The following is a 25,883-nucleotide window of genomic DNA, read 5'->3' on the forward strand; positions in this document are numbered from 1 at the left end:
ATATTGTATGTTTTAATATAATATATAGTTTAAATCACAGAATAGAATAGGCTTAATGAAATCTATTATTCGGTCATTCAACAGCTGTAATTAATTAGTCTTTTATTCTAATTAGTAGATAATTAGTTCGTAGCCAATATCCGCGCGAAATTATGAAATTCGGAACAAAATCTTAATATTTTAATATAATTTACATTACATTACAGAATAGGCTTAACCGTATCCGTCATTATATCATTCTACAGCTGAGACTAATTATTCTATTACTCTAATTAGTTAATTAGTTTCTACTTTGAAGCCAATATCCGCTCGGAATTATGAATCTTAACTAATATAATAAATAATTTACAGATTAGGCTTAAGCTTAACCATATTTATTATTTTATTATTCTACATTTGTAATTAATTAAGACTCATACTCTTAATTTAGTAGTTAATTAGTTTCTATATTGTAGCAAATATCCGCGTCTAATATTTTAATATAATATTTACATTATAGTCGGAATAGGCTTGTCTATAAATAATGGGAGTTAACTTTTGACTTATCTTATCTCGCTATTGTATACAATGTTTCAAGTCTTTAACTTTATAGCCAATAAGATAAAAGTTTATCGCTTCCGGCTATAAGATATGTCCATGATTCTAGTTATAGTTTGCGACTAGTACTCAGTCCAAACCGGACCCATCCCGGCCCTCCGCCATTTTAATTTGTAACGTGGGACGCATGGGATAGACGTACCACGTCAGTTATACCAACTTACCACCAATAAATCTATATTAAGTTTTATAATCTTCGTAAGTTAATTAAAATGAAATTTGATCATAATATAATTTATTAAATTAAGCTTATAAGCTGTAATTGCTTTTAATTTTTTAGAGTTAAAGTATGGATAACAATCCTCCACCGGCGGCGGCGGCGGTTCCGGGACGCGCTCGAGCGAGGGCAAGAGGTCAGCCTCCAGCCGAACCAGCTCGTAGACCCACTGATGTCCCCGTTATGGCACAAGTACCTGTTCCACAAGCGGTTGTTGCGGCTGCACAACCCTTAATTACATCAGGCTCAGGGAGAGCTTTACACAGGGGCGGAGGAGCGCAATCTGTACGACCCGCCGAAGCGTCCTTAGAAGCTGGAATGCAACAAATCTCTTTAGGAGACCGATCTATTGGTCGCGGGGCAATGCGGGTACGACCAGCCGCTATGGCTGAAGCGAATCTCAGTCCAAATATAAGATATCAACGGAGGAACCATCGTCTAGCCATTGGGTCCAGTCATTAGTGGCACACAGTAAGTTTGTAAGGCAAGAACGGCGGGGGAGGAAACCATGCTGGGCTGGGGTGAAGAAGGAGGTACGATCGAGGAAGGATTTTAACTGTTCATGGACCAAGTGTTCACATATTTTGGAAACTTGGTTAAGGGAACTAATGGGACGATAATTGGATGGGTCTGTTCTGGAGCCCTTTTTGTGTATGGGGGTCAAATTGGCTTCTTTCCACACCGTAGGAACACGACTCGTGTAAAAAGAATTCGTAATAAGGAGATAAGTGGGAAGGGACAACGTGGACACGAGTTGCCGCAAAAGGTTTGGATGGATACCGTCGGAACCCGGGGATTTGCAAATATTCAATTGGGAGAAGAGTCGCGGAATGTCGCAAGGGTCACACACGAAAGAGTTGAGGGTTTGAGGAGGGGCAATAGGTATTGGGGGGGACCGGTAAGCTAGGGCAGGCTAAGGACTGAACTGTAGAGGCAAAATAGTCGTTAAGAACGGTAGCAGCTTCGGGAACTGTGGTTGTGCGAGAACCATCAGGATAAGTTAGTTGGAGGAGTTTGAAGTGACATTTGCGGAAGCTATTTATTTGGGAGTAGAAGGACTTAGGGTTTTTATGAATAAGCCGTACAAGTGAGTTCTCGTAACGACGCCGTTCATTGAGGTATTCCAAGAGTCAAATATCGACCACAATGATCATTCTCGTAATGCACTGCCAAAGGCTGGCTGTTCTTTAGGCGGGTTATACTCCCCAACTTCCTGTTTAAATAAATAAAAAAGATGGCTGCCTTCGAATCGTACTCGTAGTAGCTCGTAGAATTAATTTAGATGCAGTTTGAAGATTTTATATTTAATTCTATGCGACTAATGTTTTTCAGAACTATATGTTTCAACCTTCTATAGTTTAATTTATTTGTTTTAACATCACCGAAGCGAGAGAAACGTAAGTATTTTGAATAACAATTGTTTTTCATGATAATCGACTAAGGCTTAGGATTGTTTTCCTTGCGGTTTCGCGTTATTAAATACATATTTTGCATTTTTAATTAAGGGGAATCATTCTTAAATGCATAGTTCCATTGTTAATTTAATTAAAATTGAAAAAAACTACATAATTTCAGATTTTTCTTAACTACGGAGCACTGAAAGCCGTTGCTTATTGCAGTTTCAACGAACATCAAGAAGATTAGGAGTTAATCATTACACCCCCCCCCCGCCTTAATCAAGTCAAATTAACTCAAATAACGGTAAATAAACGTCATAGTAATTGAAACTAATCTCATTTTTATCTGAAACTCCCGTCAGAACATACTAACCTTGCATGTTTTTTTTAGGCTAAAAGATCTTCATCCCGTTCCGTTTCCACTGAAAATTTGTAAATAATTGTTATTAATTGGAGCATATCGGTAGCGGCAATATGTAACATGATTGATAGCCACCATTGTCATTATGACTTGATGATAAGGGGTGGGGCGAGAGCCTTTCGCCGCAAAAACGTCTCTCAATGGCGTAGGCTGTCTATTTAGCGCAAGTAGACATGGTAGTTTCCTATTTGATGATAGACAAAGCCCCGCCCATACCTTACCTTTTGTAGTTGTAAATAGACCATGCCCCGCCCTTACCTTACCTTTTGTAGTTGTAAATAGACCATGCCCCGCCCTTACCTTACCTTTTGTAGTTGTAAATAGACCATGCCCCGCCCTTACCTTACCTTTTGTAGTTGTAAATAGACCATGCCCCGCCCTTACCTTACCTTTTGTAGTTGTAAATAGACCACGCCCCGGCCATACCTTACCTTTTGTAGTTGTAAATAGACGAAGCCCCGCCCATACCTTACCTTTTGTAGCTGTAAATAGACCACGCCCCGCCCATACCGTCTGTAGTTTTAAATGCTCCACGCCCCCATGACTTCAACCCTCTTTAATTGGAAATGATGAAGCGCAATTAGTACTATCGTGGGCTTTAGCTATTTAGTTCAAGGATGCACGGGAGGTTCTTATTTTCTGTTAGACGATGAAGCCCCGCCCATAGCTTCTGTAGTTAGTACTAGACCACGCCCCTAGATTTCGAGCCACTTTAATTGGAAACGATGAAGCGTTGTTAACGATTATTGTTTAAAAGTTCCCTATTTCCCTCTTAAAGGGACACGAAATTTGAGTATGACACAGTCAATTAGAATAACGTCACAGACTTTTGCGAAATCATTATACTCATTTAATTCCAATTCTTGCTCTATAGACTAAAATTGCAACCTCAAATTTTCAGAAAAGTGGCCAACTTATTGCGTTTCTCATCATTGGTATATTGCAAAAGAGAGCCGAGTGTAGTTGAAGGAACACTCTAGACGAAGCTGAAAACTCTTTGAAAGGAGGTAACGCGGTCGAAAAGGTTGGTATTTAAAGGGACACGAAATAGAATAAGAATTAATGTTCAAATGTTGGAAATTAATTGGAACCAAAAAGAAGCAAATCATATTTTATTTCCTGCAGTTTCTTTTGCAAAGAAGGCTTCACCGGTGAATAAGAATTCTTTGGAATATGTCAAAGGCACCACGTGACTCCATGATACAAAGACTACCCAAGGAGTGAGATGGACAACAAAGTCCTTGTTATTCACGAGATTGCAACGCCGATTCTCCGAAGTATTAGTTTTTCGAAATAAAACTAACCAAGCTTCTTTGAACCAAGACTTTCTTTCGTCACGTCCTTATCATTATTTTCAACTCGCTGATGTCTTCTTTTCAGACCATTTAATACAACTACGGTGAGGTTTTTATTATTTTTAAAGTGTACATAATAGCTTAACCGTTAATTTGAATAATCTTAAATTGTTTTAGGTTTCCTTTTACAAAGGGTTTCACCGCAACACAATCCCAACCAGAAAATCCAGTTTTTCCCACTAATCTTGTGATTGATAAAAATTTATGGAACATTAATCGTTATTTTTAATTCTGTTTGTTTCAACCCCTTATGAGCCTGATTAAATGAATTTATTATAAGATTAAAATTAAAGAAATTTTAAAATAGTAGAAATTTTCCGTTTTCTTGCAAAATAATGAATCTAGAGTTTTCAATAAAATATTTAGAGTGAAAAGAGAACGCTGTAATTGTTTCGAGGTAATAAAAATCTTTATTTTCTATTTAATTACAGGATTTGCTTCAATTAAAAATGAGAAATCAACATTAGCGACTTGGGGGAATTAGGCAACGGAAAACGAGTCTGTGAATTGGAGACGTCTTCATGGGGGACATGGACGTCTCGTTGATTATATCTATCAAAATAGTTATTATGAGAGGCTAAAAAACCATTTCCGCACTAAATCAAGGTAGATTTCAAGTTTTAAAAGAGTTAAAACAGCCATAATTGCATCCTGAAGCAGTACAGTAAGCAGACGACAAGACAAGAACAGCTGAGCTAGCCCTAGCAGCGATGAAAAACTTATTTACAGCCCGCCTTAATTACAATCTGTAATCGCTGTCTGCAACGTCGCCTGCTAGCGTGGAGATTCCTGAAAAACACTTTAGTTTACTTATTTATCTATTTTAAATTAAACTGGATTTGCGAATTGAACTATTACACTCGCGCTAGTTAATTACTTACGTCTTTAATGTTTAATTTTTATATTACGTCAAATCAGACTTAGAAATAGCACACGTCCACTGGTCCAAAACCAAGCCTTGACTAGTTTTTTAATTCAAAAAGTGGGGGTTACTGGTCCTCGGGACCAGTTTATTAATTACAAATCTATAGGAGAACAAAGGCTGGGACCACTCCGGAGACCGGTTTATTATTTAGGACAATAGGGGGGTCACTGGTCCCAAGGACTAGTTTAAAAATTATCCTTATTTCTAAGTCTGCGTCAAATATCTTCAAAATCATTTGCCGGTTACTGTTAGTCTGCAACGTCGTCTGCTAGCGTGGAGATTCCTTAAAGACACTTTAATATACTTGTTTATCTATTTAAAATTAAACTGGATTTGCCAATTAAACTAATTACACACGCGCTAGTTAATTCCTTGCGTATTTAATGTTTAATTTTTTTTATATTGCCTCAAATTTCAATAAAATCAATTGCCTGTTGAAAATAATTTTGATTTATTTACAGCCCGCCTTAATTACAATCTGTAATCGCAGTCTGCAACGTCGTCTGCTAGCGTGGAGATTCCTGAAAGACACTTAAATTTACTTGTTTACCTATCTTAAATTAAACTGGATTTGCCAATTAAACTAATTACACACGCGCTAGTTAATTCCTTGCGTATTTAATGTTTAATTTTTATATTACGTCAAATATCTTCTAAACATTTGCTTGTTAGTCTGCAACGTCGTCTGCTAGCGTGGAGATTCCTTAAAGACACTTTAATTTACTTGTTTACCTATCTTAAATTAAACTGGATTTGCCAATTAAACTAATTACACACGCGCTAGTTAATTCCTTGCGTATTTAATGTTTAATTTTTATATTACGTCAAATATCTTCAAAATCATTTGCCTGTTGAAAATCATTTTGATTTATTTACAGCCCTCTTAACTTCGGGGTTTAAAAATAAATTACGCGATGTCTGAATCGTCGTCTGCTAGGAAAGTGATTCCCGAAAAACGTTTAATTTTTAAATTAAGAAATTAAAGTTAAAATAAAAGAAATATTTCAGATTTCTAAAGTGAATTCGTTGATTATTAACAGATTTAGGTTTTATATTTCATCTATATTGTACAAAGGTTCTCAACGCCCTAAACCCTGTCTATCCAATAAGCGATAGACTGAATATTCTTTATAGAAGTGCACTAACTAAAGTTAATATATTTTGTCTTGTTTTTTACCTACTTTCTAATTGCAATTTTCCCCTTTAATTTACTGTAGCCGTTCATAGTATTTATGTTCAGACTATTTCGAGTGAAATATATTTAATTTATTTAGTGAAATAGCTCAACAAGCGCTTGTCTTATGATCCTGGGACTACTTCCATTGGATTCCTCTTAGGCTTTTTAAGACAGATTAGACTAAACAAATTTAATTTAATTGCTGTTTTAATGCTAAATATACGTTGAAAACATGAATGTTATACAAATCCCGCTTTAGTTTTGGACATTTAGTATAATAATTAATTAACGCTTAGTTGTAGAGGGGTGAAATTGGCTCCATTGGAACTGTGAGGTCCGATTCATCCAGATTTCATGTAATTCAATAACTATCGAAGCTAATTACTATGACAACAAAATAAAATAACCGTAAAGCTACATTATGAAAAGTTCTCCCAAAAATACTCTTCGATCGAGATTTTATTCCAGTGTTGTAGCCCTAGAGGTTTCATGCATTTGGAAAGTTAAGGTTTTTATGGATTTATTTTGCGTTTCTTTCTTAATTACGGCTCGTATTTAGGGTCATTTAACAAGAAAAAGATTTTTCCTGATTAAATTCAGGCTCAGGAATCCGAAAAAAATGGTTTTAATTGCGTACGGTTTTTTCACGTACTTTTTTTGCATAAACTCGCGTGTTACAGTTCAATAACTTGCTCCAATATACCCAAAAACACATCACTTTAATTAAGATAAAACTAATTAAAGTCATTAAAGAAGAAACACCATATCAGGCGTTCAAGGGGCTAACCAACACAAATCAAACTCCATTGTAAGATATAAAACATAACTAACATTATTCTACCTAAAAAATCGTTGTGAAAATTAATTAAACTAATTTTAGACAGCAAATAATGTGTTTGAATTTTCCATCATTTCGAGCATTGGCAGCGTATGTTATTTTCCAATAGATATTAATACTTCTTTGCCACAGCCATGCTACTACTCGCATTCTGTTAAAAAAAAAAGATATTTTTTCTCTTTCGAGAAATATTTTTGCCTCTGAAGGGTACTAAAGTATTCATCCTGGGAGTCCTAGGAAAGGAAGGAGGGAACTCCAGCAAGGAAAATCAGACCAGATTAGGAAAACTGCATAACCGGTGTGCAAAAGTAATAGCTTGGTCCCATAAATATGAATCAGCCACGGCTGCAAGAATTACGGCAAATGTAGAATATGGTTATTACCTAGATATTCTGACATTTATGTTTAAAGTAAAAAATAACATTGCTCCGAACTTCATTTTACATTGGTTCCCACACCACAATACAAACCAGATGAGGGGAAGCGTCCTCAATTTTTATAACGAGCCTTTTAACTCTAAATATCGAGCTAAAAGCGTAAAATTCAACTAGGGTTGGTTGTTGAACTGGAAAAAACCAGTTGGAAGTCGCAACGGGGGTACGGAGAAAGAAAGATATAATACTAACAAAATATTTTTTCTCTCCTTTGAAAATAGTGAACCATCTCATCTGAAAGGTATCTTCGGAACCAGAAATTCGATTAGCCTGAAACTTGAGCTGATACATTTAAATTAATGTGGAAAAGTTTAAAATTAATTGCTCTAAGTTTAGTATTTTTAGAAAATTATTTTCAAAAGATAAAGTTAAATAAATTAGTTTTAGCTCTGGAAATTAGATCTCTCCTTTAACGTCAATTTCTTGTCTGGCTGGCTTCAAACTTGCCCTTTAATAACTTACGAGGCTGTTAATTAGTGAACGGTAAGTAATAAAGGATAGAACAAATTGAAAATTAATTTGTCCCTTAAAATTATTTGTATTTTATGAAATAAATGGTGTTTAATCGAGTCAAATGCGTCTTCTTCGGTGTGATTTATGTGATTTTAAGTATTTGGAATTGATTTGAATTATAATGGCTGGGACTAAACGAGGATTTGATGGATTTGCTAGTGATTTTAATAATAATTTGATTGAATTGATGATTTCTTGATTTGCCTGCTTTGTATAGTAATTTCACTGGTTTTTATAGTGATTTGAATGATTTACTATCTATTTCACTGATACGTGCCGCGAGTTGAACGATTTGATTGATTTCATAGCGATTTAAGTGATTTGCTAGATTCGGGAAGTGATTCGTGTGATATCAGAAGTAAATAGCAGGTGATATGAATAATTTGAAAACCCCTCGTCCCAAATCGGACAGACAAACTTCGCTTCGGTTTTCTCGCGGTGGTACGACTTGTTTTACGGAGGGTCTCGCGATTATTGACCTCAGTTTTTTCAACACTGCTTATCCCTCCCGTTACCGCTGTCTGCCCCCCTCTTTTTACGCAAACTTTAAGAACACAGACGTACGATACCAACTCAACTTAAAAGTGAACGCGTTAGCCTCTCTTATTCCTCCCTGCGCTTGCTGGCGCTATCTGCTTAGTCGCGTCCTAGACTAGAGAGGAAAAAGTTGGAAAAATAATCTTTTTTTTACTTCGTCCAGCGGTAGTGGCAGCGCCGTGACTTACTAGCGTTAACCTTACAGCAAAGTAAAACTGGGTGCCATTACTCGAAAACGAAATCGAACGAAATTCGTTATTTGGGCTTAGAAAATCATTTTAATTAATTTTAACCGCAATTTTTTACTGATTACCGTTAGTTACGAAGTCCAGCGTAGGATAGGGTTCATTTAGAGACATTTTGAACCTTAGAAGGGCGGATAAGGAGGGTTTTTCTCGTTTTATGGCTGTAATTAGGCCTATATTAATTATTCCGATATCGAGTTCGGGGTAGTTTTAGCCGACGAATCGATTGGTGATACGCGAATTGGCCTACAATGAACGAGGTGGCCAAAAACGTGGCTGTACAGTTCTGAAACCATTTTTTTCCGATTCCTCGCCTTAAAGTTAATCAGGAAATATATTTTCCTTGTTAATATACCTTAATTAGACGCCTTAATTAAGGGAAAAACCAATTTTTAAAACTCCAAATTTAAGCCTATGCAAACGCATCAGAAGTCTATGGATGACAGACTCGGTTGAAACGCTAGGTGAGAGAGAATTTTTCGCAATTTCAATTTTCGGTTATTTTTAATTTCCCATCGAAATTAACTTAATTAATTAAATTAAATACACTTAATCTGAATGATTAAAACCTCCTGATTCCGATGGTGCTAATCGCGTCTCTCTACGACTAAGCGTTAATTAACTACGCCATTAAACGTCTCGAAACGCAGCCGGTTTTTTCAGTTTTTTTCTTTCCAACGTCTTTTTGCCTTTCTAATTAACATTACTTTAATCTTAATTAACCGATTCTGACGTAGAAAACTGTGAGGAATCGAATGAAAGTGGTCCAAATATCGTGCGACTAGCGGTTCATTCGTTATTGCGCTAATTAAGGCCATGTCCGTTTTTGGTTTCAACCTAACTGTGTTGCGACTATAAACGCTATAGCCTAAGGTCTGGCAGTAGATCCTTGGTATCGAGTTACGTTGATATTCGTTAAATAGAGTTTAAACCTTAATTATCTTGATTTTTAACGGAATATTTTTATCGCGTATTGTCACGTGACCCGTTAGAGTGTCATATTGAAAAATCAGATTAATGGCGTTAGAAACGAGGTTTAAAACTGATTATTAATGTTCCTGATTTAAATTCCGCCGATTTCGATGAAACTGATTGCGATTATTTACTCATTTCGACTGATTTATCCATTTACAGCCTCTTTGTGCTTTTGCCGCCATTTTTCAAAATGGCGGGAAACTAGTGAGTGAGATAGGGCCTAAACTACTAACCCGATCTGTACGGGGTTACTCGAGTTGAATTCAGCATCAAAATATCTACAAAATGACGTAGAGAAAGTTTAAAAATTGTTTATAGAATTTGCATAATTTAACTTTTAATGTTACAAGTTCGGAGGTCAATATTTCAAAACATATCAGATGTACGAACTCAAAACCAACATTTTCGGATTTCTCGACCTCTGTTTAGTTAATGCAATCAAATTTGAGCCATAATGTAAGTTTAATTAGGGTTTAAAATAGAAAATAAAAAAATTACAGAAATCTCAAATTCAAAAATACCGCCACAAGTATAGCTTGAGCGAGAATGGAAAACTACATCACCGGAATCGCCTTCATTGTATCGTAACTGTCGTCGTGACGTGGTAACCTATAAAAACTAAAAACATTTATTAGTTAAAATGTCCAGTGACACCCCTTTAGTTTTAAAAAGCATTATTGGACATTAAAAATTAATTAATACGACGCTTTATGCTCTGTGCTTATTTCCGGTCTTATCCGCGGCCGAGCTGCCTGCCTGGCAGCCTGTCGTACGCTGTGGTATTAAGGTCATGTTCCTTACGTGTTTGCGCTTGTATTTAGTTTAATTTAACCAAGTTCTCGCGTTAATTGCAATTAAAAATGGTTAAGAAGTGTACAAACCACGATTCCGTGAAAGAAACTCTCGTGTTTTATTCAGATCTATAGACCAAAGGTAATCGAAAAAGCAATGATTAAGGAAAAGAAGGACCAAGGTTTAAGCAATGACAGTAGGGCCAAGGCTTAGTTAGAACGGAAGATAGGCCTATTTAAGTGTAATTAAGACATTTTAATTTAATATTAGGGGCAACCCGCTGCTATAATGGATGTAAACAACCCCTCGGAAGTGCTTGGGGCGTCGTGTTATGCGAGTAGAAGCTGTTATCTTCAGTCAAACTCGAGAGACATGCGTGGCGAGTTGGCACTTGGCAAGGAGCTGTACAGCTTTCTCTGCTGAAAGATAACTTGGTGGGGGCTCACGCAGTTTTAAGAAACTCGAGAAACTGTTCGCTTAATGCCTGGTAAGTACCTCTTTAATTAATTATGGTGTCCAATTATTATAGCATTAAAATTGAACTAACTCCAAATGGTTTACGTTAGGCTTAGGTTTTATGGCTCGTAACTCTTGTTCTACAAGAGATACGGGGATGCCCTTTGAGTCCAATTTGTCCCCATCTAAGCGTACTATAAACTTAAGGCTAGAGACAAACAGGGGCCGAGTAATTAAGCAAAAAACGTGAGCAATAGAAATAGCGTTAGATTATACTTTGCAGGCTCGTAACTCTGTTTCTATCCTATAGTCCAACGGGGCAGTCTAAGAAGGCCAGTTTCAAAACTACTCACCAAGGGAAAGTCTATGAAGTTTCAAAAATACTCGCGGATGAAAGTCTATGAAAACTCATTCAAATTTGTATTTTTTTAATAAAATTGAAGGAAAACTCGGTGAAATTTTTTAATTCGGTTCTGAAAGCATTTTTTTCCTATTCCTCGACTTAACATTTATCAGGTAATATATTTTCCTTGTTAATATACCGTAATTAGACGCCTTAATTAAGGAAAATGCTCAACTTGGGGTTAGACTGTTACTTATAATTTTCACACTAAACTTTGCAGGTTCGTAACTCTGATATTTTTTCTCTTTCGAGAAATATTTTTGCCTCTGAAGGGTAGTAAAGTATTCATCCTGGGAGTCCTAGGAAAGGAAGGAGGGAATTATAAACCTAATGTGTTTACTGTCAACTAGGGTTGGTTGTTGAACTGGAAAAAACCAGTTGGAAGTCGCAACGGGGGTACGGAGAAAGAAAAATATACATATATCTTTTTTTTTAACAGAATGCGAGTAGTAGCATGGCTGTGGCAAAGAAGTATTAATATCTATTGGAAAATAACATACGCTGCCAATGCTCGAAATGATGGAAAATTCAAACACATTATTTGCTGTCTAAAATTAGTTTAATTAATTTTCACAACGATTTTTTAGGTAGAATAATGTTAGTTATGTTTTATATCTTACAATGGAGTTTGATTTGTGTTGGTTAGCCCCTTGAACGCCTGATATGGTGTTTCTTCTTTAATGACTTTAATTAGTTTTATCTTAATTAAAGTGATGTGTTTTTGGGTATATTGGAGCAAGTTATTGAACTGTAACACGCGAGTTTATGCAAAAAAAGTACGTGAAAAAACCGTACGCAATTAAAACCATTTTTTTCGGATTCCTGAGCCTGAATTTAATCAGGAAAAATCTTTTTCTTGTTAAATGACCCTAAATACGAGCCGTAATTAAGAAAGAAACGCAAAATAAATCCATAAAAACCTTAACTTTCCAAATGCATGAAACCTCTAGGGCTACAACACTGGAATAAAATCTCGATCGAAGAGTATTTTTGGGAGAACTTTTCATAATGTAGCTTTACGGTTATTTTATTTTGTTGTCATAGTAATTAGCTTCGATAGTTATTGAATTACATGAAATCTGGATGAATCGGACCTCACAGTTCCAATGGAGCCAATTTCACCCCTCTACAACTAAGCGTTAATTAATTATTATACTAAATGTCCAAAACTAAAGCGGGATTTGTATAACATTCATGTTTTCAACGTATATTTAGCATTAAAACAGCAATTAAATTAAATTTGTTTAGTCTAATCTGTCTTAAAAAGCCTAAGAGGAATCCAATGGAAGTAGTCCCAGGATCATAAGACAAGCGCTTGTTGAGCTATTTCACTAAATAAATTAAATATATTTCACTCGAAATAGTCTGAACATAAATACTATGAACGGCTACAGTAAATTAAAGGGGAAAATTGCAATTAGAAAGTAGGTAAAAAACAAGACAAAATATATTAACTTTAGTTAGTGCACTTCTATAAAGAATATTCAGTCTATCGCTTATTGGATAGACAGGGTTTAGGGCGTTGAGAACCTTTGTACAATATAGATGAAATATAAAACCTAAATCTGTTAATAATCAACGAATTCACTTTAGAAATCTGAAATATTTCTTTTATTTTAACTTTAATTTCTTAATTAAAAAATTAAACGTTTTTCGGGAATCACTTTCCTAGCAGACGACGATTCAGACATCGCGTAATTTATTTTTAAACCCCGAAGTTAAGAGGGCTGTAAATAAATCAAAATGATTTTCAACAGGCAAATGATTTTGAAGATATTTGACGTAATATAAAAATTAAACATTAAATACGCAAGGAATTAACTAGCGCGTGTGTAATTAGTTTAATTGGCAAATCCAGTTTAATTTAAGATAGGTAAACAAGTAAATTAAAGTGTCTTTAAGGAATCTCCACGCTAGCAGACGACGTTGCAGACTAACAAGCAAATGTTTAGAAGATATTTGACGTAATATAAAAATTAAACATTAAATACGCAAGGAATTAACTAGCGCGTGTGTAATTAGTTTAATTGGCAAATCCAGTTTAATTTAAGATAGGTAAACAAGTAAATTTAAGTGTCTTTCAGGAATCTCCACGCTAGCAGACGACGTTGCAGACTGCGATTACAGATTGTAATTAAGGCGGGCTGTAAATAAATCAAAATTATTTTCAACAGGCAATTGATTTTATTGAAATTTGAGGCAATATAAAAAAAATTAAACATTAAATACGCAAGGAATTAACTAGCGCGTGTGTAATTAGTTTAATTGGCAAATCCAGTTTAATTTTAAATAGATAAACAAGTATATTAAAGTGTCTTTAAGGAATCTCCACGCTAGCAGACGACGTTGCAGACTAACAGTAACCGGCAAATGATTTTGAAGATATTTGACGCAGACTTAGAAATAAGGATAATTTTTAAACTAGTCCTTGGGACCAGTGACCCCCCTATTGTCCTAAATAATAAACCGGTCTCCGGAGTGGTCCCAGCCTTTGTTCTCCTATAGATTTGTAATTAATAAACTGGTCCCGAGGACCAGTAACCCCCACTTTTTGAATTAAAAAACTAGTCAAGGCTTGGTTTTGGACCAGTGGACGTGTGCTATTTCTAAGTCTGATTTGACGTAATATAAAAATTAAACATTAAAGACGTAAGTAATTAACTAGCGCGAGTGTAATAGTTCAATTCGCAAATCCAGTTTAATTTAAAATAGATAAATAAGTAAACTAAAGTGTTTTTCAGGAATCTCCACGCTAGCAGGCGACGTTGCAGACAGCGATTACAGATTGTAATTAAGGCGGGCTGTAAATAAGTTTTTCATCGCTGCTAGGGCTAGCTCAGCTGTTCTTGTCTTGTCGTCTGCTTACTGTACTGCTTCAGGATGCAATTATGGCTGTTTTAACTCTTTTAAAACTTGAAATCTACCTTGATTTAGTGCGGAAATGGTTTTTTAGCCTCTCATAATAACTATTTTGATAGATATAATCAACGAGACGTCCATGTCCCCCATGAAGACGTCTCCTATTCACAGACTCGTTTTCCGTTGCCTAATTCCCCCAAGTCGCTAATGTTGATTTCTCATTTTTAATTGAAGCAAATCCTGTAATTAAATAGAAAATAAAGATTTTTATTACCTCGAAACAATTACAGCGTTCTCTTTTCACTCTAAATATTTTATTGAAAACTCTAGATTCATTATTTTGCAAGAAAACGGAAAATTTCTACTATTTTAAAATTTCTTTAATTTTAATCTTATAATAAATTCATTTAATCAGGCTCATAAGGGGTTGAAACAAACAGAATTAAAAATAACGATTAATGTTCCATAAATTTTTATCAATCACAAGATTAGTGGGAAAAACTGGATTTTCTGGTTGGGATTGTGTTGCGGTGAAACCCTTTGTAAAAGGAAACCTAAAACAATTTAAGATTATTCAAATTAACGGTTAAGCTATTATGTACACTTTAAAAATAATAAAAACCTCACCGTAGTTGTATTAAATGGTCTGAAAAGAAGACATCAGCGAGTTGAAAATAATGATAAGGACGTGACGAAAGAAAGTCTTGGTTCAAAGAAGCTTGGTTAGTTTTATTTCGAAAAACTAATACTTCGGAGAATCGGCGTTGCAATCTCGTGAATAACAAGGACTTTGTTGTCCATCTCACTCCTTGGGTAGTCTTTGTATCATGGAGTCACGTGGTGCCTTTGACATATTCCAAAGAATTCTTATTCACCGGTGAAGCCTTCTTTGCAAAAGAAACTGCAGGAAATAAAATATGATTTGCTTCTTTTTGGTTCCAATTAATTTCCAACATTTGAACATTAATTCTTATTCTATTTCGTGTCCCTTTAAATACCAACCTTTTCGACCGCGTTACCTCCTTTCAAAGAGTTTTCAGCTTCGTCTAGAGTGTTCCTTCAACTACACTCGGCTCTCTTTTGCAATATACCAATGATGAGAAACGCAATAAGTTGGCCACTTTTCTGAAAATTTGAGGTTGCAATTTTAGTCTATAGAGCAAGAATTGGAATTAAATGAGTATAATGATTTCGCAAAAGTCTGTGACGTTATTCTAATTGACTGTGTCATACTCAAATTTCGTGTCCCTTTAAGAGGGAAATAGGGAACTTTTAAACAATAATCGTTAACAACGCTTCATCGTTTCCAATTAAAGTGGCTCGAAATCTAGGGGCGTGGTCTAGTACTAACTACAGAAGCTATGGGCGGGGCTTCATCGTCTAACAGAAAATAAGAACCTCCCGTGCATCCTTGAACTAAATAGCTAAAGCCCACGATAGTACTAATTGCGCTTCATCATTTCCAATTAAAGAGGGTTGAAGTCATGGGGGCGTGGAGCATTTAAAACTACAGACGGTATGGGCGGGGCGTGGTCTATTTACAGCTACAAAAGGTAAGGTATGGGCGGGGCTTCGTCTATTTACAACTACAAAAGGTAAGGTATGGCCGGGGCGTGGTCTATTTACAACTACAAAAGGTAAGGTAAGGGCGGGGCATGGTCTATTTACAACTACAAAAGGTAAGGTAAGGGCGGGGCATGGTCTATTTACAACTACAAAAGGTAAGGTAAGGGCGGGGCATGGTCTATTTACAACTACAAAAGGTAAGGTAAGGGCGGGGCATGGTCTATTTACAACTACAAAAGGTAAGGTATGGGCGGGGCTTTGTCTATCATCAAATAGGAAACTACCATGTCTACTTGCGCTAAATAGACAGCCTACGCCATTGAGAGACGTTTTTGCGGCGAAAGGCTCTCGCCCCACCCCTTATCATCAAGTCATAATGACAATGGTGGCTATCAATCATGTTACATATTGCCGCTACCGATATGCTCCAATTAATAACAATTATTTACAAATTTTCAGTGGAAACGGAACGGGATGAAGATCTTTTAGCCTAAAAAAAACATGCAAGGTTAGTATGTTCTGACGGGAGTTTCAGATAAAAATGAGATTAGTTTCAATTACTATGACGTTTATTTACCGTTATTTGAGTTAATTTGACTTGATTAAGGCGGGGGGGGGTGTAATGATTAACTCCTAATCTTCTTGATGTTCCTTGAAACTGCAATAAGCAACGGCTTTCAGTGCTCCGTAGTTAAGAAAAATCTGAAATTATGTAGTTTTTTTCAATTTTAATTAAATTAACAATGGAACTATGCATTTAAGAATGATTCCCCTTAATTAAAAATGCAAAATATGTATTTAATAACGCGAAACCGCAAGGAAAACAATCCTAAGCCTTAGTCGATTATCATGAAAAACAATTGTTATTCAAAATACTTACGTTTCTCTCGCTTCGGTGATGTTAAAACAAATAAATTAAACTATAGAAGGTTGAAACATATAGTTCTGAAAAACATTAGTCGCATAGAATTAAATATAAAATCTTCAAACTGCATCTAAATTAATTCTACGAGCTACTACGAGTACGATTCGAAGGCAGCCATCTTTTTTATTTATTTAAACAGGAAGTTGGGGAGTATAACCCGCCTAAAGAACAGCCAGCCTTTGGCAGTGCATTACGAGAATGATCATTGTGGTCGATATTTGACTCTTGCGGCCGTATTCTGCAGAAAAGTTAAGCTCCTCCTTCTGCCCTTGGCTCTCTGATTGGACCGTCAACCATTGCCCTTGGCCTTTTAATTGGCTACGTCTACCGATGACGTTCCTTTCCTTGTCTCAGTGATTGGAGGTTCAACCGGCAAAAATAAGCCTTTGAATTCAGTTCAGTTTGAGTTTCAAGTTGAACCAAATTTCGGTGTAAGGTCAGTGTACAGTGTAAATTTGTCGCCAAAGGTCAGTGCCGTAACCTTTAACCCAAAATTAAGTTATTAACGCCACCTATCTTATGAACTAAACAGTAATTTCGTGCCGGCTATTTCAATTTAGTTATTCGTTGCTGTCTGCTCTATTTTGCTTTGACTTTATTGAATCAATTCAACATACTAGAGACAGCCGCTTGTTAAGGTAATGATATGGTAACATGGTGTAATGTTGATTAATGTATATATTTTCGTATAAGCAATGTGCTTCAAACATTTGTATGAAAACTAATTGTAATTGAATTACGTTTTAAACGTCTAATCTTTCCATGTTGTTAGTCACCTTGATAATATAGAATTTTCAACCAACCACAACTACCTAAGTTTAATGAAGGCATAATTGATAGAGATGGGCCGACACCGATATATCGGTTTATCCGAGGATCAGTATCGGGTCATCTCTTAAGGGCCATACAGCTCCAAATGATAATACTAATGTAATACAATGACTTGATAACAAAAATAAAATGAACCAGTACAGACTAGAACAGGAGATACAAGTTAAAATTGAGCCATGTTGAGAAATAAAGTTTAGGACTGTGAGAGTAAATGTAAATGTGCAATTTGAATGTACTTCTAAATTGATTGGCAGAGTGAAGGTTTATTTGTCTTGTGAAACAGTTATTTTCTTATTCCTTTGTAATTGTCAAGTTGTAATTAAATGTATATTGATATGTTCTAAAGTTGTCAAGATTTATTTGTAATTATTGTAATGAATTATACATAGTATGGCTAAAAAACTGAAAAAGGCGCCATATACCCATGACGAGTTAGACACGTTATTAACTCAGTTGGAGTCTGTTCGCTCATTGGTAGTCAATGACTTTGGGAAGACGCCTGAAGAGAGGAGAAGTAGGTGGCAGGAAATAACTAATCGGGTTAATGAAGTCCACCGTCAGAACCGCACTCCCGAAGAAATTAAAAAAAAATGGAGCTCCTTAAAGAGTGAGGTCCGCAAAAAGGTGGCAATTCTGTCGAGGGAGTCCCGTAAAACTGGAGGTGGTGTTAATAATTCGGAGCCATTGACACCCATTGAGTCAAGGGTTGCTTCCCTAATTCCAAAGGTGTCAATGGTAGGCATTCCTAATGCCTTCGATTTTGGTGCTTCCCAGTTTGGGGTATCTTTTGATAGTTCCTCTGAAATGTAAGTACTTATTGAGTCGTCATATAACAAATCCTAACGGATATGGGGGCAAATTCTGCAACATTTTCAGTGAGTTATGATAGGTGATAACTATCGCTAAAACAGTTTTGGTGAGTCAACACCCGATTTTATGTCAGGGCTAGGTCTAAATATCCAATTACTATAGAGTAATGTCAGTTCTACGTCATACCCTTCTATCTCTTAGCTCAGTGTCATCCCCCTACCAGGCGCGTACAGTATCCCCTCTTACAAAAGCGCGCCTAGAGGGAGGGATACACAGTCTACTCCCTTCTCTACCGACACTACTCTATGGGGTCTCATCAAACCTTGAGGGTTGTGTCGCGACTTCTTTTGTGCTTTTTTAAAAACAAAGATTGTCAAAGTAAACGTTTATCTGTTTTTCATTTTCACGACCCGATGTCGTGATAACTGAATACGGTAAAATTTTAAATAGTTTTATCAGCACGAGCGGAATCGACAGATATGCAACACTTAAGTTTGAGGACACCCAAGTCTTATGTCTATTTATGTTGACTGGACCCCCTAAACTAATAGTAATCACTTGCAATAACTCGCTAAAAAAGTTACGAAATAGGCCCCATGGCCCGAGAAAGTATAGTGAACTATTATTACAAACTGCAGTGTGTTCAATTATATTTAAAACAATTGCAGCCTACCTTCTTATGCCAATAATCCCACACCTGCTGATAAGCAAGACTGTGAGGACCCTTTAATCGAAACCAGAAGTAAATTTACTTCTGTCGCAACTGATGTAGGTTCGCGTTTTGCAAATTTTGGTAAGTTTAAATTTTGCTAAGGTTTTGTAATGTATTTACCATGTCATTATCATCATTTCTTTCAGAACCAGATCCAGGAGCAAGCTGCTCGTACAGCGCTACTCCCGTTTCAAGTGAAGATAGGGAAAAATCCCTGTCATCACAAATATCGGATTTTTTTGCAAATTATGGTAAGATGACATTTCATTAATGATTAGTTATGTATTTACCATGTCCTTGACATTATTTCTACAGAACCGGGAAGCGTTCCTACAGATGTCTCTGAAGACCATTCAGAAGCAGTTCCGACTGTTCCGCCTTCCGTTTTGGATGAAGAAGATGCCTGTCATCCACCTACTACTTGTAAGTATGACATAAACATGGTTATAACAATGGTTTATAAAAGGTATATGTAAATATTTACAACCCCGACATTTCGGCAAACCTTGAATTTATAGGGTCAATGTCTTTCTTTAATTGTCCATTTCGTTGTTCTTTATTTCATCACTTCTTGCTATTGTTTCTGCATGCATGGCCTTCCGTTTTTGTTGGATTTATAAATCGGGTAAACTTTCTTATAGCCGAGCCCCTGCGCACCAAGAAAAGACCCGTGCCAACATCCGATAGGCTTTTGGATTCGGCGGAAGCGTGTTTGGAGTCGGACCAGAGAACGCAAGAGGCCCTACGCATGTTCGCGTCTGCTATGACGGAATTGACCCAAATGGAAAAGGTCAGGAATGAAAATGAAAGGGTCAGAAACGAAAATGAAAGGGTGAGAAATGAAAATAAAAGGGCCAAACATGATAATGAACGGCTAAGGCTTGAAAATGAGAGGTTCAGGCTAGAAACTGAGCGAATTCAAGCGAACAATATGGCCGAAGCTTTGAGAAGGTTGGGAGAAAAATCTCAGCCAGGGAAAAATACGGATTAGTTTCGTTTTTGTTTTTTTATGATATGCTCAAGTGCAGCATAATCCATTATCCTGTACATATTCATTTACTTAATGCCGTGATAGATCGTCAAAACAACGTCTCTGATTTATTTTATTATTTTCAATGCTCAATTAGGCATGCACTTTTATCTTCACGGCATTTATTATTCATGTTCACGTTGGCATGAACTCTTTGTAATTACTATATTCTCCATTGTCATTTATAGATTGTACTCATTGTAGATATTTCATTGACTTCTTTTCAAATGCACTCTTTCCATTCTATCATTATTATTATTACTATTATTTTCTTCACGCTCAGTTTGGCGTGCAAAATTTTCGTTTCCTTCATTACATGCGTTACTTCCATGTTTTTAGAATTTAATTTATTGCTTGCGTACCCGCTTGCTTTTTATAATCTAATTTAATACTCGCATGCATTTTATAGTCTAATTTAATACTCGCATGCATTTTATTGTCTAATTTAATACTCGCATGCATTTTATAGTCTAATTTAATACTGGCATGCATTTTATAGTCTAATTTAATACTCGCATGCATTTTATAGTCTAATTTAATACTCGCATGCATTTTGATAGTCTAATTTAATACTCGCATGCATTTTATTGTCTAATTTAATACTCGCATGCATTTTATTGTCTAATTTAATACTCGCATGCATTTTATAGTCTAATTTAATACTCGCATGCATTTTATAGTCTAATTTAATACTCGCATGCATTTTATTGTCTAATTTAATACTCGCATGCATTTTATTGTCTAATTTAATACTCGCATGCATTTTATAGTCTAATTTAATACTCGCATGCATTTTATAGTCTAATTTAATACTCGCATGCATTTTATTGTCTAATTTAATACTCGCATGCATTTTATAGTCTAATTTAATACTCGCATGCATTTTATAGTCTAATTTAATACTCGCATGCATTTTATAGTCTAATTTAATACTCGCATGCATTTTGATAGTCTAATTTAATACTCGCATGCATTTTATTGTCTAATTTAATACTCGCATGCATTTTATTGTCTAATTTAATACTCGCATGCATTTTATAGTCTAATTTAATACTCGCATGCATTTTATAGTCTAATTTAATACTCGCATGCATTTTATTGTCTAATTTAATACTCGCTTGCTTTTTATAGTCTTATTTAATATTCGCATGCTTTTTATAGTCTTATTTAATATTCGCTTGCTTTTTATAGTCTTATTTAATATTCGCTTGCTTTTTATAGTCTTATTTAATATTCGCTTGCTTTTTATAGTCTTATTTAATATTCGCTTGCTTTTTATAATCTCGTTTTTTACATGTGCTCTTTGCATGCGTGTTATTGGTGTGGATCAAATAAGGCAATTAAATTACCATTCATTATATAATTTATTGGATGTGTTACGCACATTAACTTCATAATTTCTTTTAATGCAATACATTATTTACATTTGTTTTATCATTTGACTGTTATTTAAACGGAAAAGTCGGTTACCCCCTGCTTTAATGCATCAATTCAATACCGCTACTGGCGTGCTTTTATTCTGTTCACGGGTATTTTGCTTTTCACGTATATTGATGACGACTACCCTTTACTCTAGACATTATTTATAACCTGCATACAGTTACCGAACCCAACAACTCTGCAATTTATTTATATTCACATACTTATTTACAGGTGGATTAAACTTTACTAGAGTTCAGTGCTGGTTTCTGTAGCCCGATTTCAAATGACATCCTCCGAAGTCTTCACACCTATTTTACATAAAACTTTACTATGCTATTGTCATTAATCACATCATTACCTATTTCAGACTTATGATATTCATATCGAGAGAAACAGAGGGATTAATATACCAATTCCTGCATACTGAAATGGAAGTAAGAGTTCATTGGTTATGTTTCATAATTTATCTCGAGTACCAGTCGTAAAGGCCAAAGCGCGTGATCTGCGAGTTCCACAGTTACTTGCAAGGCGCGAATGGCTTGACAGTCAGTGTCTGAAGAAGCTGGTTCGTCGGCAGATGGAAGAGGTATCTCGTCGGAGACAGGATTTTCAAGTGCGTCAACACCTGAATGAGGAACAGATAATTTAAATATTGATAAAAGGGTAAGTGTGTACCTCAGTCTTCAGCATGCCATTCCATGAGATTATGATATATCAATAAGCTCCAAATTGTGAGTGCCAAAAGAGCATCAAATTGCTCTTGCAATTTCGGTCTTCCTAATAAAAATACTCTGTGCTCAAACTAGACTTTTAACATTCATTTTCATCACGCTTATGTTTACGTAACAAAAGTGAAGATACAAATTGGGTCATTTCTCATTAGTTACCACGCGTGATAGGCCCCTCTCCGTTTTTAACCCATCCGCTGCACTGAGTTCTAGAAGGTCGGTGGCCAGTTGTTATACAATCTGAACAACTAATCTTAATAACAGTCAGGGGTGTAGTAATATACCAAGGGTAATTACGGTGAGTGAGTGAACGTGATATAGTTGTAAGTTAAACGTTTCCTTCCAATCAACGATGCATTTTAAGTTCAGCCTTGCATAGAACCACAACAATGTTTTCAGGGGGATATGAAAATTATACAATGCGTGGGGGCAGATAAATTATAAAATATATAACAATCAATCCAATCGATTTGTTTAATTTATTGAAATACTAGTTAATCACCAACCTGTACACTTTTGGGTCAAAATAAACCTAAAGCAAAATAATGATCAATACATTTATGCAAGACACTACAGACTGAAGGTCTGGGAAAAAACCAATTGAAATATGCCAAACCATGATGGTTTTTAATAAGAGATCTTCTCCAGTTAAGTTTCTGCAGGTATTTGGTGCAATTTTAGGAACCCTTGTTTTGAAAAATAAAAACATTTGATTTTAATCCAACTGATTAAAATCAAACCACCCTGTGCAGGCAAATATTAAATTTAATTATAAAATGCATGCGAGTATTAGATTATAAAAAGCATGCGAGTATTAGGTTATAAAAAGCATGCGAGTATTAGGTTATAAAATGCATGCGAGTATTCGATTATAAAATGAATGCAATTATTAAATTAGATTGTAAAAAGCATGCGAGTATTAGATTATAAAAAGCATGCGAGTATTAGATTATAAAAAGCATGCGAGTATTAGATTATAAAATGAATGCAATTATTAAATTAGATTGTAAAAAGCATGCGAGTATTAGATTATAAAAAGCATGCGAGTATTAGATTATAAAAAGCATGCGAGTATTAGATTATAAAAAGCATGCGAGTATTAGGTTATAAAATGCATGCGAGTATTAGATTATAAAAAGCATGCGAGTATTAGATTATAAAAAGCATGCGAGTATTAGATTATAAAATGAATGCAATTATTAAATTAGATTGTAAAAAGACTGCGAGTATTAGATTATAAAAAGCATGCGAGTATTAGATTATAAAAAGCATGCGAGTATTAGATTATAAAAAGCATGCGAGTATTAGATTATAAAATGAATGCAATTATTAAATTAGATTGTAAAAAGCATGCGAGTATTAGATTATAAAAAGCATGCGAGTATTAGATTATAAAAAGCATGCGAGTATTAGATTATAAAATGAATGCAATTATTAAATTAGATTGTAAAAAGCATGCGAGTATTAGATTATAAAAAGCATGCGAGTATTAGATTATAAAAAGCATGCGAGTATTAGATTATAAAAAGCATGCGAGTATTAGATTATAAAATGAATGCAATTATTAAATTAGATTGTAAAAAGCATGCGAGTATTAGATTATAAAAAGCATGCGAGTATTAGATTATAAAAAGCATGCGAGTATTAGATTATAAAAAGCATGCGAGTATTAGATTATAAAATGAATGCAATTATTAAATTAGATTGTAAAAAGCATGCGAGTATTAGATTATAAAAAGCATGCGAGTATTAGATTATAAAAAGCATGCGAGTATTAGATTATAAAATGAATGCAATTATTAAATTAGATTGTAAAAAGCATGCGAGTATTAGATTATAAAAAGCATGCGAGTATTAGATTATAAAAAGGATGCGAGTATTAAATTAGATTGTAAAAAGCATGCGAGTATTAGATTATAAAAAGCATGCGAGTATTAGGTTATAAAATGCATGCGAGTATTAGATTATAAAAAGCATGCGAGTATTAAATTAGATTGTAAAAAGCATGCGAGTATTAGATTATAAAAAGCATGCGAGTATTAGATTATAAAATGAATGCAATTATTAAATTAGATTGTAAAAAGCATGCGAGTATTAGATTATAAAAAGCATGCGAGTATTAGATTATAAAAAGCATGCGAGTATTGGGTTATAAAAAGCATGCGAGTATTAGGTTATAAAATGCATGCGAGTATTAGATTATAAAAAGCATGCGAGTATTAGATTATAAAATGAATGCAATTATTAAATTAGATTGTAAAAAGCATGCGAGTATTAGATTATAAAAAGCATGCGAGTATTAGATTATAAAAAGCATGCGAGTATTGGGTTATAAAAAGCATGCGAGTATTAGGTTATAAAATGCATGCGAGTGTTAGATTATAAAAAGGATGCGAGTATTAAATTAGATTGTAAAAAGCATGCGAGTATTAGATTATAAAAAGCATGCGAGTATTAAATTTGTTTATAAAATGCAAGCGGGTAGTGCGAGCAATAAATTAGATTATAAAATGCAAGCGGGTGGTGCGAGCAATAAATTAGATTATAAAATGCAAGCGGGTAGTGCGAGCAATAAATTAGATTATAAAATGCAAGCGGGTGGTGCGAGCAATAAATTAGATTATAAAATGCAAGCGGGTGGTGCGAGCAATAAATTAGATTATAAAATGCAAGCGGGTAGTGCGAGCAATAAATTATAACATACATGCCATTAGCGAATGTAATGAATTGTATCAACAAAACCGGTGCACACCAGATTGAGCGCGATGAAAATAATAATTTACAATGATAATGAAAAAGATTGAACATTAAGCAAACTGGAATGAAATTACGATATTGACAATCAAGACTAGAATAATTAGCAATCAAGAATAGAAATAGCAATCAAAAATAGAATAAATAGCAATCAAGAATAGAATAAATAGCAATCAAGAATAGAATAAATAGCAATCAAGAATAGAAATAGCAATCAAAAATAGAATAAATAGCAATCAAGAATAGAATAAATAGCAATCAAGAATAGAAATAGCAATCAAAAATAGAATAAATAGCAATCAAGAATAGAATAAATAGCAATCAAGAATAGAATAAATAGCAATCAAGAATAGAAATAGCAATCAAAAATAGAATAAATAGCAATCAAGAATAGAATAAATAGCAATCAAGAATAGAATAAATAGCAATCAAGAATAGAATAAATAGCAATCAAGAATAGAAATAGCAATCAAAAATAGAATAAATAGCAATCAAGAATAGAATAAATAGCAATCAAGAATAGAATAAATAGCAATCAAGAATAGAAATAGCAATCAAAAATAGAATAAATAGCAATCAAGAATAGAATAAATAGCAATCAAGAATAGAATAAATAGCAATCAAGAATAGAATAAATAGCAATCGGGAATAGAAATAGCAATCAAAAATAGAATAAATAGCAATCAAGAATAGAATAAATAGCAATCGGGAATAGAAATAGCAATCAAAAATAGAATAAATAGCAATCAAGAATAGAATAATTAGCAATCTGGAATAGAATATAATTAGCAATCGGGAATAGAAATAGCAATCAAAAATAGAATAAATAGCAATCAAGAATAGAATAATTAGCAATCGGGAATAGAATATAATTAGCAATCGAGCATAAAATAATTAGCAATAAAGAATAGAGTTCATGTCAACTTGAACATGAATTAATAAAAGAATTGAGATATGGTATGCC

The 25,883-nt window shown here is 34.7% G+C and overlaps 1 protein-coding gene and 4 long non-coding RNA genes across 16 annotated transcripts; 3 read left to right on the forward strand and 2 right to left on the reverse strand.

Moving 5' to 3' along the window:
* Positions 1–681: 681 nt before the first annotated feature.
* LOC149615606 (uncharacterized) lies at positions 682–1,493 on the forward strand. Its single transcript, XM_089857206.1, has 2 exons — positions 682–795; positions 878–1,493. Exon 2 carries the CDS (start codon positions 887–889, stop codon positions 1,274–1,276), a length of 390 nt encoding a protein of 129 aa, XP_089713332.1. The 5' UTR covers positions 682–795; positions 878–886; the 3' UTR covers positions 1,277–1,493.
* Positions 1,494–1,932: 439 nt separating this feature from the next.
* LOC149615607 (uncharacterized) lies at positions 1,933–4,300 on the forward strand. Of its 4 annotated transcripts, none has more exons than XR_016376031.1 (6): positions 1,939–2,211; positions 2,390–2,515; positions 2,603–2,808; positions 3,534–3,656; positions 3,758–4,031; positions 4,105–4,300. It is a non-coding gene; the product is annotated as an uncharacterized LOC149615607 (long non-coding RNA). The 4 variants fall into 4 exon arrangements; XR_016376032.1 differs by having other exon boundaries at positions 1,944–2,211; positions 2,603–2,643; XR_016376029.1 differs by having other exon boundaries at positions 1,933–2,211; positions 2,603–3,656.
* LOC149615608 (uncharacterized) lies at positions 2,494–8,667 on the reverse strand. Of its 2 annotated transcripts, XR_016376034.1 has the most exons (3): positions 5,508–8,658; positions 4,869–5,433; positions 2,494–4,776 (listed from the first exon to the last, which is right to left on the reverse strand). It is a non-coding gene; the product is annotated as an uncharacterized LOC149615608 (long non-coding RNA). The 2 variants fall into 2 exon arrangements; XR_016376033.1 differs by having other exon boundaries at positions 4,869–8,667.
* A 141-nt stretch (positions 8,668–8,808) lies between these two features.
* On the forward strand, positions 8,809–14,425 carry LOC149615609 (uncharacterized). Of its 5 annotated transcripts, none has more exons than XR_016376005.1 (8): positions 8,809–9,120; positions 9,791–10,564; positions 10,694–10,910; positions 10,990–11,125; positions 11,190–11,395; positions 11,503–11,633; positions 11,722–13,931; positions 14,024–14,425. It is a non-coding gene; the product is annotated as an uncharacterized LOC149615609 (long non-coding RNA). The 5 variants fall into 5 exon arrangements; XR_016376004.1 differs by lacking the exon at positions 8,809–9,120 and having other exon boundaries at positions 9,326–10,564; positions 11,722–13,292; positions 13,367–13,931; XR_016376006.1 differs by lacking the exon at positions 8,809–9,120 and having other exon boundaries at positions 9,326–10,619.
* A 74-nt stretch (positions 14,426–14,499) lies between these two features.
* LOC149615610 (uncharacterized) lies at positions 14,500–16,852 on the reverse strand. 4 transcript variants are annotated; one of them, XR_016376000.1, is made up of 6 exons: positions 16,588–16,846; positions 16,285–16,409; positions 15,992–16,197; positions 15,144–15,266; positions 14,769–15,042; positions 14,500–14,695 (listed from the first exon to the last, which is right to left on the reverse strand). It is a non-coding gene; the product is annotated as an uncharacterized LOC149615610 (long non-coding RNA). The 4 variants fall into 4 exon arrangements; XR_016376001.1 differs by having other exon boundaries at positions 16,157–16,197; positions 16,588–16,842; XR_016375999.1 differs by having other exon boundaries at positions 15,144–16,197; positions 16,588–16,852.
* Between the last annotated feature and the right edge of the window lie 9,031 nt (positions 16,853–25,883).

This window comes from Phalangium opilio, unplaced genomic scaffold (genome assembly GCF_054372755.1).
Source record: "Phalangium opilio isolate 3A_F unplaced genomic scaffold, DU_Popi_V2 ptg000217l_1, whole genome shotgun sequence".
In the NCBI taxonomy this organism is placed as follows: Eukaryota; Metazoa; Arthropoda; class Arachnida; order Opiliones; family Phalangiidae; genus Phalangium; species Phalangium opilio.